Source organism: Empidonax traillii, unplaced genomic scaffold, assembly GCF_003031625.1.
Source record: "Empidonax traillii isolate 1590-97213 ecotype Southwest subspecies unplaced genomic scaffold, ASM303162v1 scaffold315:size618497, whole genome shotgun sequence".
In the NCBI taxonomy this organism is placed as follows: domain Eukaryota; kingdom Metazoa; phylum Chordata; class Aves; order Passeriformes; family Tyrannidae; genus Empidonax; species Empidonax traillii.
Genome location: NW_020955508.1, coordinates 8517 through 23176, shown reverse-complemented (window position 1 = coordinate 23176; position 14660 = coordinate 8517). Strand labels below are relative to the sequence as shown.

General features: G+C 34.5%; 1 protein-coding gene across 1 annotated transcript in view; it reads right to left on the bottom strand.

Annotated features, from left to right (window-relative positions):
* Positions 1-14660, bottom strand: part of ATP8A1 (ATPase phospholipid transporting 8A1) — a gene marked incomplete at its 5' end in the record, with an annotated part of 104817 nt that overhangs the window by 83537 nt on the left and 6620 nt on the right. Inside the window, 5 exons of the mRNA XM_027891280.1 lie at positions 2891-3018; positions 3604-3673; positions 5557-5630; positions 9372-9412; positions 13349-13394. Coding sequence (XP_027747081.1) covers positions 2891-3018; positions 3604-3673; positions 5557-5630; positions 9372-9412; positions 13349-13394 — 359 coding nt within the window. The remainder of the gene's footprint in view (positions 1-2890; positions 3019-3603; positions 3674-5556; positions 5631-9371; positions 9413-13348; positions 13395-14660) is intronic.

Below are 14660 nucleotides of genomic sequence, written 5' to 3'. Positions count from 1 at the left end.
CTTGCATTCCGTGATCAGAACCATTCTAAGGCTTTAGGATCATTCATCAACACAAGACAGACATTTCAATCCATTCAGGAATGGATTACCTATCATTCCAACAATAATGAGATATTTTCAGTCTATTACACGAATGCCACAGAAGATGAAAGGAAAATAACTCTCTACAGCTATATGCAAGTCTCCCTTAGATAAACTGGAAATATTTGAACTGTGGACTTTCTCTGGAATGCCAAAAGACTTTCTGTGCCTTCTCCTAATAAATGAGAGGAAAGCAGAAGTCAAAACCTTCAACTCTTAACTCTTGTACTCCTTCAAGAATCAGGTGAGTTCTAAGCCTGTTTCTGCCACTTCCCAATCTTCCTCTGTTTTCCCTTTCTAAAAACTGTGAAGAATATGTAGTAAAGTCCTCTCTATTGCAGAATTCACTGATTTATTTTCCCATCAGGACAGTGGCTCTCAGATGGATACCATTATTTAACTTGGACAGGACTTCATTCCCAAGTCTTTTACTGGGAAGACAATCAGAAGAGAACTGGGATTGCAGCCAGTGGGAGTTGTGTCCAGTAGAACTCGTGCACAGACCAAGGAGATGCAAACAGAGAGCAAAGCAACCAGAGGCGTGGAAAGCTCAGATCTGCCAGGTATTATGCTACTAATCCTCAACATTGTCATCATACTCCACTCTCTAATGAGGCCATGATGCGATGACATGACAGATCTCAAGCGTCTTATTTCCCAGCCTCAGCCTTCTCAAAACTGATCCAACTCATCTGATTTCTCTTGTATTCCACAAAACTAATGACTCTCAGCAACACATTCAGGTAGTATTCAGTAAAGGATGCTCTGAATGGGAAAATATCCTTTCAGAATACTTTCCTGACAGAGCGGTCAAGGGTATATAAAGAGATAGTAATTTCTAAGACACATTTGAAAGCTTACATACCAAAATCATTTTGGTAACAAGTATACTTTTATTCAAAATTTTAAGAATGTCTTCAGTAAAGAATTTACTTCTGGTCTAGATAATCAGTATCTCTCTTTGTTTTGCACAATGTCCTCACCATTATCCAAGCCATTGGCTAGTTGTAATTTCAAATTAACCCAGGCTAAAGAACTGTTCTCCTTTCTCTAGGTAATTGTCTTCATGGACTAAAATCAAGTTGACACACTTCTGTATACTTATGAGCTTAATAAAGAGTTGCAAACTTTGGAGTTAAGAGTTAGCTCACTCAGAAGCTGAGGATACCAAGAGAAGTTTTGCCTCTTTTAGTCCACAGATTTAGCTAAAGGCAAAATAACTGTAATGGTGTTCTACCTCCTTGAATACAGAGTATCCAAAAGAAAAAAAAAACAAAACCCAAACTTTTTTTTTTTAATTTGCTCTCCAGTGAAGGGAAAAAGACTGAAGAGGTCAACCAGATGCAACATTTATGGCACTCCAGTAACTTTAACAAAGTTATTGGAAGAGGGAGATACATTTTCAGTATCCTCTACCACTTCTGCAAATATGTTAAGATGGTAGTGAATAAAGTGTAAATCACAACTGCTCGATCTACATAAACTGGTAGGAAGGTCTTAAAGATCTGGATAAATAAATATCAATTAGATGAATTTGTGCTACCTCTAAGATGGGCAAAAAAGAACTCATCCCTGATTTTTCAGGTTGAAGTAAGGTCAGGATCCAAAAAGAGTTACTTACCTGCAATTCTTTTTCACTGAAGGTAAATATTATATTAGAGCCACACTTTTGGAACTATCCTACTGCACAGGAACTATAGCGAAAATATTTCAAACTGAATTTCTCAAATAAATTACTTGACCAGCAGATGGCGTACTCCTACACATTCTTGAGGCATAATAGCCATCATCACATTCAATATTTACTTTTTAAATCAATTTAAAAAAAATTAAATTATTCAATTTAAAAGAAAAGTGTGTTTTGCCCTCTAGCCAGGGAGTAAGACCGCATGTGTGGATCTGTTATAACTATTACCTTCAGAGAAGAATTACAGGTAAATGTTTTTCTCTTCTTAATGACAAGTACAGTGGAATTACAATAGATCCACACTCTTGCGACTGAAAACTCCTGGAATGGATCTGTAAGAAATCAGTAAATAAAAAATGGAATATTAAGGGGAAAAAAAAGAGGTATTTAATAATTAGTTAGTACTATATGTATTAGTCTAAAACCACAAACATGAATAATTCTGGGTATGAAGGAATAAATATCTACCAAATAAATAAGAAATACTGTAAATCTTTGGGAGTGAACGACTCAATAATTCTGGATTAAGCAAGGAATATTCTGTGAACTCACAGAAGACTCCAAATATCAGCACCTGGTAAGCATGTAAGTATTTTAAGAATTTTTGGAGCAGTTTTACAAGCATATGTGTTGTAAATGCCCGTGGTCTCTTTTGAAAGGAATGTACTTTCAGTAACCTAAGGTATTAAACATCTTTCAGCTACCAAATTAGAAGAATTTGAGGTATACAGTGATGGACTCCATTCCACTCCAGACTTAAACAGAAGAAAACAATAATAAAAAAAACGGAGAAGAAACTATTTCTATTCAGCTTCCATAACAGATGAGATGCTTAAGAAGTGAGTTACTACATACATATTCCAGAACTATCATAATATGATCAGCACTCTCTTCTATTATTAATAGATATTGCTTTCTGAAGGACAACTAGTATAACAACTCCAGCTGTAGACATTAGAAGTAAGGTTTTATCTCCTTAGTTTTTTTAAAAGAATAAAGTCTAGCAAGGAATAAATAAAAAAAAGATTTATTATTCATATTTTAACTTCAGTAGTTTAACAACATATAGCTATCTACTGATAGACTGAATATCCTGAAATCTCATTCCTTGTATTTACATACCCATGCCCATCCAGTCTGATGTTTCCAACAAAATCATAGAGGTGTCGATTTGGGCTCTCACATTCAATTCTGCCTGAAAGTCTCATTAAGCTTTCTGTGTCCTTTATCTCCGATGTTAGTGACAAACCCTGTAAACAGAATTCATTTGTCATGACATTAAAAATCACTATCCAATTATAAATCTACGTATTTTAAATCCGATAGTGCAAGACCAGAAAACATGTGGGAGAAAAACGGGCCAGCTACACTTTGTTGTAACACTGCTGGATGCTACAGTGAAAAAGTGACCTTGGTATCTCAAAGTACCATGATCAAGACAGGGCCATAATACATCTCACAGCTCAGCAAGACTGTCCCTGCATAGAGACAGTGCACTCACTCAAAAACTGCTACTCTCTACCTGCCCCTAATGGACAATATTGGCACTATCAGTTGCTTTCTGCAGGGTTTCTGCCTCATCTCTTCTCCAGAAACAAAACTAATACTCAAACTACTTACATTTCTACCTATATTACCCAAAACAAAGTAGAAAGAATGACTTAGGAGTAACCATTCATTCTTCTGTTTTTATGATGTCAGTAACCCACTGTTTTTTATTCAAAACACTCAAATTTCACAGTCTTCTAAAACGGGCATTAATGTAATAAAATGTTTTTATAAGCAATAATAGACAAAAATAATATTAGCAATACTCTCAAAAGTGAAATTCCTACCTGTCGAATTTTTAAGTTTGTCTCACCATCTAAGTTAGATGTTTCGATGTAGCACATGGCCTGGGGTTCACTATTAAGAAAAAAAATTCCTGAATTTAAAATTATAATGTCAAAATCCATAAATTTCCTGTAATTTTGTAATACCTATTTATGCAAATAGGTTTGTCTTATCAAATCTTCACAGCCAGAATAATTTACAGCCAAATCTGTAAAAACCAATAGGACTTTACATTTTCAGAAAAGTTTGCCAACACTTATTTTCTTAGATGAAACATGGATGAAAGTGCTGTGCACAGCAAAAGTGTTCTATTTTTACAACCAGTATTAAGATCCGAGCACTACTGTCGTGCATTCGCAATGCCTACTACAGTAGGCGACAGTAGTTCAGGCGCAGAAATTTTCTTGCAAAAGGGTCCTCTTACAAAAAAAGTCTACATCATGGATAACATAGTACAGTTTTTGAAATATATCCTCCTCATGCAATTTCAAAAGCTTTTTTATAAAGGAAAAGTTTTAAGTTCACACAGAACATTAATACTTGAATACTTCATCTATTTGACACATACTGAGAAATGGTTTATTCCCTGGATTTAACTTTTCCAATATAATTTTTTTGATGTGTAACACAACACAGTGATTTTTGATTTTGTAAAATATTTTCAGATTTTAAAATCTTATTACAAACATGATAGAATTGTTAACTAGGAAAGCAGAGATGTACAAGGAGAAAATTATTTTTCTGCAAGTAGATAATAAACAAGAACAGGCCTAACGGGTCAGGATTTCTGAGTTACTCCAGTCAGCTCTCATTTTCTGGGCATGAGGACGGAACACCTACTACTTAAATCTGTGACAGAAAGAAGTTTTGATTCTTAAAAGGACCAAATAAGTAATAAAACTTCAAAGAATAAAGGTTTACTCTCTATACCACTTTAAAGCTTCTAATGCTTTCTTCTTTCTAACATGAAATTAAAGCATCAAATGTTTTTTAAATTTTTCTTTATTAATGTGACAGTGGCTAATGATAAATGATTTAATTTTAGATTGTTTGCAGGATAATGTTATTCTAACATGATTTTGTAAAGTACAAACATTAAAATGTGGCAAATCATTATGATAAGATGCTTTCAGGCTAGAGTTTTATTGGCAAACTTCTCTAAAAATATAAATACCTTTTATTTAGATTGTTTGGATGGAATCACCTGTATAAGACATTATCACCATTTTAGCATATTTATCAGTTAACAATAAAAAACAAACAATATTTTCTTGAAGCACTTTTAAAACAGAATAAGGCAGCAAAGACATTTCAAGTGAGAGACACATGCTTAACTGTAGTAACGGTAGCAGATTGCTCCACAGTAAGTTACAGTTAGATCAAGGCAGGCCCATTGATTGGTTAGGGAAAGACAAAGTGTGGTAACAGTGCAGACAATAGCACAAAGCTGACGTGTCCAAGAAACATGCAGTTTGTCACAATACACAACAACAACGCTGCTTTTGCCATCGCATGCAGCAGAGATTGTGCAACATCCAAGTTTGTGCAGAGGGTCCTCTACCAGTCCTACCAACATTGAACTATATTCTTTGCTGAAAATGGGGAGTTGGCAGAAACATGTATGTTTCTCTTATTTGCTCTAAGGAATTAAACATATATTTATCCTGGTGTTTAACTGTGTTTATTCAATGAAAACTTGTCTGCTAAAATTTCATGGGGATAGTGTAAAAACAAAGAGGACTGAAAAAAGTTCTCATTTCTTGGAGCGTTAGCATGTGTTTATGCTTTAATGATCTGTACTTTCATCAACTGAACCCTTCCTAATTTTATAAATGTGTAGGTTTTGTTGAAGAAAGGTGAACAGCATAGCAGAGATTATCAATACGGCAGTGTTGTTCATACTTGGTATATGAGGACCCACATACACATATCCTGTGCAACTAGTTTTTTCTAACCTTGAAGACAGACTGATGAGATCAGCTGGGAGATGTTCCCCATTGGTCACTTTCACTACTTCCCCTACTGCCACCTACACATCCCAGTTTGAAATGATTAGAACAGAAAAATAAGTGATGGGGGAAAAAAATTCCAACAAACAAAACAAACCAAACCAAAACAAAACAAAGGAACAGAGACAAAAAGACAGAGTTTAAAATTATTATTGAAAAAATACATGTTAATTAAAATGTCTGATGACCATGTTTTCAAAATCTATTTTAATCAGGTCAGAAAGAAAAGAGCTAGAACACTTCCATTCTTACTCAATTGGATTGTTTTACTGTAAGGCACCAGTTTTAAGATGCTGAACACAATGATGTTGTACAGTAAAAATAAAAAAACGTTATGCTTATTTCTCAATTGATGAAGTTTCTAGCCACTCCTTACATCAATTAAAAAAAAAAAAAGTCACAACAAAAGATTTTCCATCAACTTTTCTGAAGAGCCAAGTGACAAGTACCTATTCTATGCAGACATGCTGATAGTTATTTTGTATTTTGTTTCAGCTTTGTAAATCTCTGTGAACACTGAACAAGCAAGAACCATATGGAATTAAATCTCAGTGCTTTGTGTCCTTCCACTGTAAGAATTATAGTTTCCTAAAATAATTAAGATCCTCTTGTTCTCTAAAAACTGGTATTGCTGGTGGTAAAAAGAACCAAATGTTAGTCTGAATTAAAACTAGGCCCACAGACTTGCATTGTTTCTGAAATGTAAAATATAACTGGGCATCAGTAAACACCTGAAAAGCAAAATCAATGGGACTGTCTTCCTGGAGAATATATGGCCACATGAGGATAAGAGATGGAGGAGAGTACATGCTGGTATGCAGGCAGAACTAGGGCTAATGTAGTAGTACAGTGTTCTCTCCTGGAAGGAGGGCTGCAACAGGATCCTAGTAATATAACTAATCAGGAAGTTTCAGTTGGAAGAAATGCCTGAACTGGGCACAGAAAAGCAGTTATGACTCAAAGAGCCCCCATTGTAAACTGGATCCTAGAAGAAAATCTGACATGAAAATTCAAGGTGAGTAATGGTCATAGGTGGACACACATAATGCGTTCTGATAAGGGCGTTAAAGTAAGGTTAAACAAAGTGGTAACAGTCCTGATCAAGTCAAATAGCAGCTAACTATAATTTCAATTTATCAACTTGATATTCCTTCAGGGAAAACAATGCTTGTAAAGTAGTCTTTTCAGGCAGTTGTTTACCCACAGTTTTTCTGTGGGTAAACCACAACTGGAGAACACTGTCATGCAAGCATCCTTCAAATCCAAAGGGCAAAACTGTGAAGACACCTAGGCAAAGACTCAAATTTAGGAGATTACTTAGGAAGATTATGAAGAAGCTGCTCGAAGAGGATGTAATCTGTTCCACCTGCAAAACACCAGGGTTAGCATGACAAGCTATTATCAGGCCAACAGAACAAGTGTTCTTGCCGCATGGTGTATTGCCTATGAAGATCTTAGTGGAGAAGCACCAATAAAATTTATAAATGCTTCTCAAAGTGCAGAAGTAAAAGGCTCATAGAAGACAATAACAACCCAGCTAAATTATGACAAACATAAGGACTGAAGACAGACTGTGGGAAAAATTTACAGTATTATCTGGCAACTACCTTACACTTGATAATAATTTAATAGAAGTCTTTTAGAAAGAGTTACACTTAATTTTGAGATATAATGGAAGACAGAATAAACAATGTACTAGTCTATACTGCAGTCTGTCAAGAGACAAACATAAGATCCTAACTTTATTAACTGTAGGTATGACTGGATTCATTAACTTCAGTGGGATCACAGAGGGGTTTATATCTAAATCATAATCATATATATATAAAATGCTTCTGCTTGTGCCAGAAAACATATTAAAATACAATTGATCACTTTTAAATAATATTCATTTAAAAGTAGTCTTAGAATATGTTGTCTGTTGACCTGATCAAATAGATGTTGAAAAATGTGCATCTTCCACATAAGACGTGGATTTCTTAAATAAAACTGTCCAAGGAAATGATGATAAACAACCTCTGATTGTCCATGAAAAAGAGTCACAGCATAACAAATTAAGTCTTGCTTTCTGTGCTGAAATCATCCTTATATATATATTTTACAATAAAGTGAGTGTTCAGCTTATAAAGACAGTGCTAACTTGGTGGTTCACATCTCATGTTCATTTTTTTTTCCTGATCCAACTATCAAACTAGTGACTATATCCATTAAAAAACATTAGTAGTACACCCAATTTGATTTACTTGTGGAAAGAAATTTGTTGGGTATATACCAAAAAGCCAAGCTGCTTAAGTATGGCAGTTGAAGTCCAATTTTTAGACAGAAAACCACCCTTTTTTATACTATATCCAACAAAAAAAAAAAAAAAAAAAAAAAAAAAAAAAAAAAAAAAAAAAAAAAAAAAAAAAAAAAAAAAAAAAAAAAAAAAAAAAAAAAAAAAAAAAAAAATTTTTGTTATGGCTAAATTGAATGCCAGTGTAATTTCAAAACTGCAATTGTCACAGTTTAATGAAACATTGCCTGAAATGATACATGACTGAATGAACCAAAGACAAAAACAGCATCATTTTTGTTTATTCTTTATTTCCTTGGAGCAATCACAAACAAATAAATAAATAAATGCAGGGTAGAGAAACCAGCCTCTACACTATAAGCATCAGTGGGCATCTCTACCTTGATGAGAGCAGTACAGTGTCAGCAGGTATATACTCTTTGCCTTTTATTATAACTATATCTCCAACATCTACCTGAAAGAAAACTGGGAATTGGTTAATGGTCTCAAACAAAATATATTATCCCCTTGTTTTAAGCACAGTAAATAGTTACCTGCTGAATTTGCTAAAAAGACTGTTAGAAACTCACACACTTAGAGAATTTAGACTGTACAGCTGGAGTTGTACTCAAAAGCCATTGCAACTCTTTGAAAACCTAATCTTTAACAGGCCTAATCCCGACCTTCTGTATGCAGATCTTTACTTGCGCTAGTTTTGTAAAATACTTTATTGGAAGACTGAAGTTGAGTCAAAGAAGAAATTAATTTCACCTAAACTCATCATTTTGTCGCATCACACTATATACCTTATCCTTGCTTCTTCAAAGGTATAAGCCAATTTCATCTGAATCTTGCTTCCAATTTACTACAGGTCAAATTTTCTTCAAGCTTTCAGGTGTGGAAACCAATAAGACTAAGTGACTAGATAGGCAGTATAACATTTAGTTCTTGGAAGTTACCTTTAAGAGTCCCCTCCTAAGTACTGCATAATAGTTTTTAAAGTTCTCATGACTTAAGCGGAGGAAGTTCAAAAAATACACAAAATAATTAGCCTCCAGAAAGAAGTTTCTGCCTTGACAAACCAAAGAATACCAAGGAAGTGCATAATTTTGGTGGCCATATGCCACCATACTATTCAAGTTATTTTCACTGAACTTAAAGCCCACTAGTTTTGTCTGACTCATACCATCAAAACTGACCTGACTTTAAAGTATGTTTTGAGAGACAAATGACAGAACCACAGAATATTCTGAGTTGGAAGGGACCTACAAGGATCATCAGGTCCAACTCTTAAGTGAATGCTCTGTATAGAGATCGAACATCCACAACCTTGGCATTAATAGCAAATCTTAACAAACAAAAAATAAAATACAAAAGATTATACATTTTCCATAACACCAGTTAGTTTTCATAACTTACAATTATCTGGAGAAATAAAGCAAATATTAAGTATCCATTATGCTCTAAAAGTCACAATAGAGACACACACCTTCTCCCAGTGGACAATCTCCCACGCACCATTTCGTAGTACTAAAAAAAAAGGAAAAAAAGAAAGAATTTTCCAGTAGTAGAATATAACTGCATATGGGTATGTGCTAGATTCCTTAGGAGAAGCGATACAGACATCTCAAACAGACAATATTTAACAGCCTGCCTTGTTTCTATGGATTTGGGTCAAGCATTTCAATTATACAACACATGTTCTTTATAACAGTTTTTGAACCACAGTATCTTATTATAAAGTCAATCAGAACATTTTAGAGAGTCTGAGAATCAAATAAATCTGATATAGATTTTATGATACTGTGGTGTTTTCCAAAATAGGTTAGTAACTGGAATAAAAAGTTCCAAATTTAAAAAGTTACAAAATTAGTGGGGAGGTGAGTGGGATAAATTCAAGATTTTTTTCTCAGTTAAAATATTGATGAGATACATATAAAAAAGATTAATGTAAAAAGATGCCAAGAGGCTTATTATTGTTAATCTATTTTACTGTTACTGGCATATCAGAGAACTTCAGGATCACCATGGTCATCTCCTCAATAAGCATACTGGAAATCCCCCAAATCAACCCACACTATTTAGCTTAAAATTTAGTCACATTTTCCCCTGATAGTTGAAATTAATATTGCATCCACATTACACTGTTCTAGTTTTAAGTATTACTATTATGACACAAAACCCATGCTTTGTTTGCCAGTTAATTGTGTTTTCAGGGAATAATAAAGGTAACTCCCTTACAAGCTATTGGAGATTGATACACATGAAGTAATTGAAAACATACTGCTATGTGTCAATATTCAGACAGCTTTAAGAGATTGTTCTCTTTCTCTGTGTCTTCCAGCTTTCAAACTGTGAGGAAGCTTATCTTAAGTACCTGATCAGGACCAAGTTCTTACACAAGCATGTGCTGACTTAAAAAGGTGGATCAAAATCTGGGACTACATATGGCCTTTACATTTAAGTCTTCCTGGAGGTTCTGTCCAGATTGACCCCTCTTCTTGTACATCTCAATGATGTCTGCAATCATTATTTATTGTGCTTAATAATTCTTTGGGAAGAGATAAATTCTCTTTCCGTTCCTTCCCCCAGATTTTTTAGTGCTGATATGGTCAGGACACTACTAAATGGAGCAGTTTCCCTTTTTGACAGTAAGCAAGATATTTTAATGACTGTCTCACCAATCAGCTGATCATTATACAAAATCAATTTTGACAAACCATTTCCCTTCACTGGGAAAACAACAGATTTGGCGTGATTGTAACAGTGGTTGTAACACTGTCCTAAGGAATCCAAAACTTCTCGTAATTTTGCACCAATTACTTACTTCCATTCCCTTGTGTCAGCAATACTGTTTGTGGGGCCATGCCACCAACCAGATGAAAGAACTGCTGAGAATTAAAAGTATACTTTGCAGCAATCCAGACAACTAAATTTCACAAATAGTTACAGTAGACTAACTGCCAGTGGAGTTCTGCAGGTCTGAAATGAAAATAAATCACTAGACGTGGCTAGGGGCTTCTTAAGAAGGGGATTCTGGCTGCTAAAGGAAGGCCTTGTCCTGCTGTCCCCCCACGCAAAGGTGCATGCCCTCACTGCTCTATGCATGCTGTCTCTAGTGTTTGTTGGACCGTTTGATGAGCTAGTTAACCCACTACATGGAAGAACATTTCAATTTTTATTTTCTGGATTTGTTTCCTGCTGGTTTAAGTGGTTAAAATCGGCTCTCGAATGAGTCATGAAAATGTGCTGAGACACCTTTAATCTCAAGAGTACTTTAACCCTAGCTTGATCTGATAAGCTTTTAAGCACAATTAACATGCACTGACATTCAGTTAAATCCATTTTCTTAGGAGAACAAAAAGAGAAGTATTGCGATGCATCTTTTATATAATGGTTAGAAAACTTGTGCCGTAAAGTCTTCTGCAGCCTCACTTTTGCATTTGTACCTCCCACTTTTCAGCTGTCTCTAACAACCAACTTTCCAAAGCATGTTCCATCTGCCCTACAGAAGGCTACTTCACCACACTGCAGAAATGCAGATTTCATCACATCAGAATGTCTGATGGTGTCCTACTGTATTGTAGCCTGAGGTAACAAAAATCATCCATAATGCAGCCTCTGCAAAAGGTTTTTTATACTAACAGAAATTTATAAAGCTAGTTACTTAAGGTTAACTGAGATATAGATAGTCATTAAGGAACAAAAAGATGAAGAGAAATCCATACACAGAATTTGTACACACAAATGCTGTTTCTTTAACAATTTTGTACGTTTAAAAGACAACCAAAGGTGGAGCTGCATACACAATGTACTATGCACATCGCTGCTTTTCAGAGTTACAGAACTGATGAATACATGAAAATAAAGTAAGAGAATACCATACTGATTAACTTTTTATTTATTGCTTTGACAATAGACTATATCTGATGCACATTTAAATATTGCTTTGACAGTACATTAGGATCAATCCTGTCCTTATGTGAATCCCGCATTAGCTTAAGAAACATGTTTCTCAGTGCAAGCAATATTTTATGTATCCTCACTACACTTTTAACTTCCAAAATGCGTGCATGGAACATTCAGGAATTTTAGAAACAGTTACAAAAGACCCTAATGTGAGGTAACCAAGAAGAGTCACGAGAGAGAGTAAACAAGTCTTTTATTAAAATTTTGTATGCTCTAGACCAAAAGAAAAATTCAAAAGGCACTTCAGGATTCACTGCCACCAAAACTCTTGGTTGTAATCTCATAAGCTATGAAAGATTGATGAAAGGATTTTGGATGTCTACATTAAGTTTTCCTTAGTTTTTTATGTATGGATAAGAGGTTATCTGTTTCTCCAGGCCTGTTCTCCAGAGGTTTCTATTCCCAGTGCTTTCAGTCAATAGTTTTGTCCCTCTTATCATAATCTCCTCATATGTTCTACTGAGCTATATGCTCAGTAGTTTCATAAGTTATCTTGCCCTCCCATCTCCTAAAAATTTTATATTAAAGACTTATGTACAATTTAGGCAAACTTTAAAATCTATGTTTCCAATGTTTAGCACTGCTAAATGCTTATTTATCTTTAACCAATGACTACATTCCTCCCCCCAAAAAATAAGTTTATTATTTATTTCAAAAGGATTGCATATAAGATTCTTCTCTTTGTGATATTTTTTGTACTTTCTGCAATCAAATTCACATGCCACTCATTTACCCTCCTGTTTATAAAAACAGAACCATTTCTATCAAGAGAGGCCTACCTCAGAACAAATAACATGAGAAGCTGAAGGCACCAAAGCAGGAACCTAAACTTTCTACCTGACAAGACTGTTTAGGACATACTAGCTAACATCTTCCTCAATTTTTGAGCTACAAGAATCTCCTGATTGAATGCTACTTTTCTTTATCAAAATCTATTAAAAATAATTACATGCCAAAGTTTTAGTTAGGATACACTGGCAAAATATCATCTCTAATCAAACCATTACATTCATTTCATTAAAAAAACCCCAAAACCTAAAGCCCAAAAAACCTCCATTCAGCTTAATCTATAGTTTTGAAGCAGCATAGAAAGACAATTCTTTTTTTTTTTTTAGTCTCTTTCCTATTGGGCAGTTCTCCAAAATCAAATTATTTAAGATTAGACAGTTGAAAAAAAATCATGCTAGTCAGAAATGCAGACTTTTAGTTATAATGTTGGCCCACTAAATATACTGGTGATTATATCTTTTAACATCAGCTACAGCATCACCTGTGCTAAATGAGTAAATGTCCAAGTTTCTTAGGAACCTCTCACCCTAATCCAGAATGTATTTTATTTTGTGGGGCTAATGTCACAGCAAATTTTTATTTCAACTGTTTACATTTCAAATTTTGAAGTAATCTACATATGCAATTACCTGTCAGTAGTGCAAATTACATTACTACCATTTGCAAAAATTCAACACCCCCCTTTAAAAGGTTAAAAAAGTTTCCTACCTTGAGTTTGTTTCTTGTTCACTGCATTATCAGCTTTATGCCTTTTCTAAATTAAAAATGCACAGTGGTTAAAGACTTTCATTGATAAAATAAAGCTGTCACACTTTTCATAAAAAACATCTATTACCCCCTCCCACTCTTCTACTCAATAAACCAACTAAACATTTAAACAGGACTATTAACTACTTGCATAGTTACAATCAACAGGAAAGTCACACCCAGTTCCAGGCTAATTTTGTTGTACTAGAATGCCCTCTTGCATGGGCAATCTCTCTTTAAACAAGTTCCTTAAAAAAGGAACTGGTACATTTCAGTACCATAACTTTGTCCTTTCCTGGAACTGGGAGATGATTCTACCATAGCAAAGACCATGGAGGCGTCTTGCACAAATCTGAAGTCAAGCAATGACTGTGTAAACATATGACTTCACTTCTGTAAAACTGCCTGCTGACTTCAGTAATAAACAGACAAACAAAAAAAATTTGACAGCATACCCCCCCAAAGAGGCCCTCAGTTTTAATATAGCTGTGAGAAATATTTTGATAGTGATTTTTTGATGCAGCTACTAACAACCAGCATTTTCAAGCTATGACCAAACTCAAATACAAAAAGTTTAGGAGAGTACTAGTTTAAACACAGTATTTAGGACTAATGAACTCCGATCTTCCTGAGGACGAATGTGTTTTGGAAAATTAATTTAAATATAATTAATTGGTGTAGGTAAGTTTTTTGAACATAGGTACAGAATTCATGCCTTTGAAATACCAACAAAATCAGAAGCAATCTTGTAAATTGAAAGAAAAATAAGTCAATCTACTTGAGAAATTTATTGTTAATAAAATGTTGACATGACTCTAAGCTATCAGCTCTTAAAAGGTCACCTTATCACTTTGTAAAGTTGAAGTATTACTTTTTTTACTAGATTTTCACAGATTATCAACAGGTTCTCCTTTCAAAAGCATGGCTGACTGAACAGATAAATTACCCCTGATCATTGGAAAAGTGTAACTTGACCAAAGCAGATGTTTGCCCATAGGGTGAACCTCCTCCACTTTGAAAAGTCACAGTTTAATGTCAGTTGCTTTCTGAGTTATGATGGGTGAAAATCACTGGAAACATCTGACAATCTAGCACTGCATGTCACAAATTTTGCTAGCACTTTTGAAGCATATATGGGAAACACATGCTGTTCATGAATAATGTCTTTTGCTAACATCTTTTTCTTCTTGGGATTTCATTCCAGAAAAAGAAACATTTGGTTCTTGAGCTGAAAGTAGTACTTAATAAGTATATTTATTGATATCAATATATA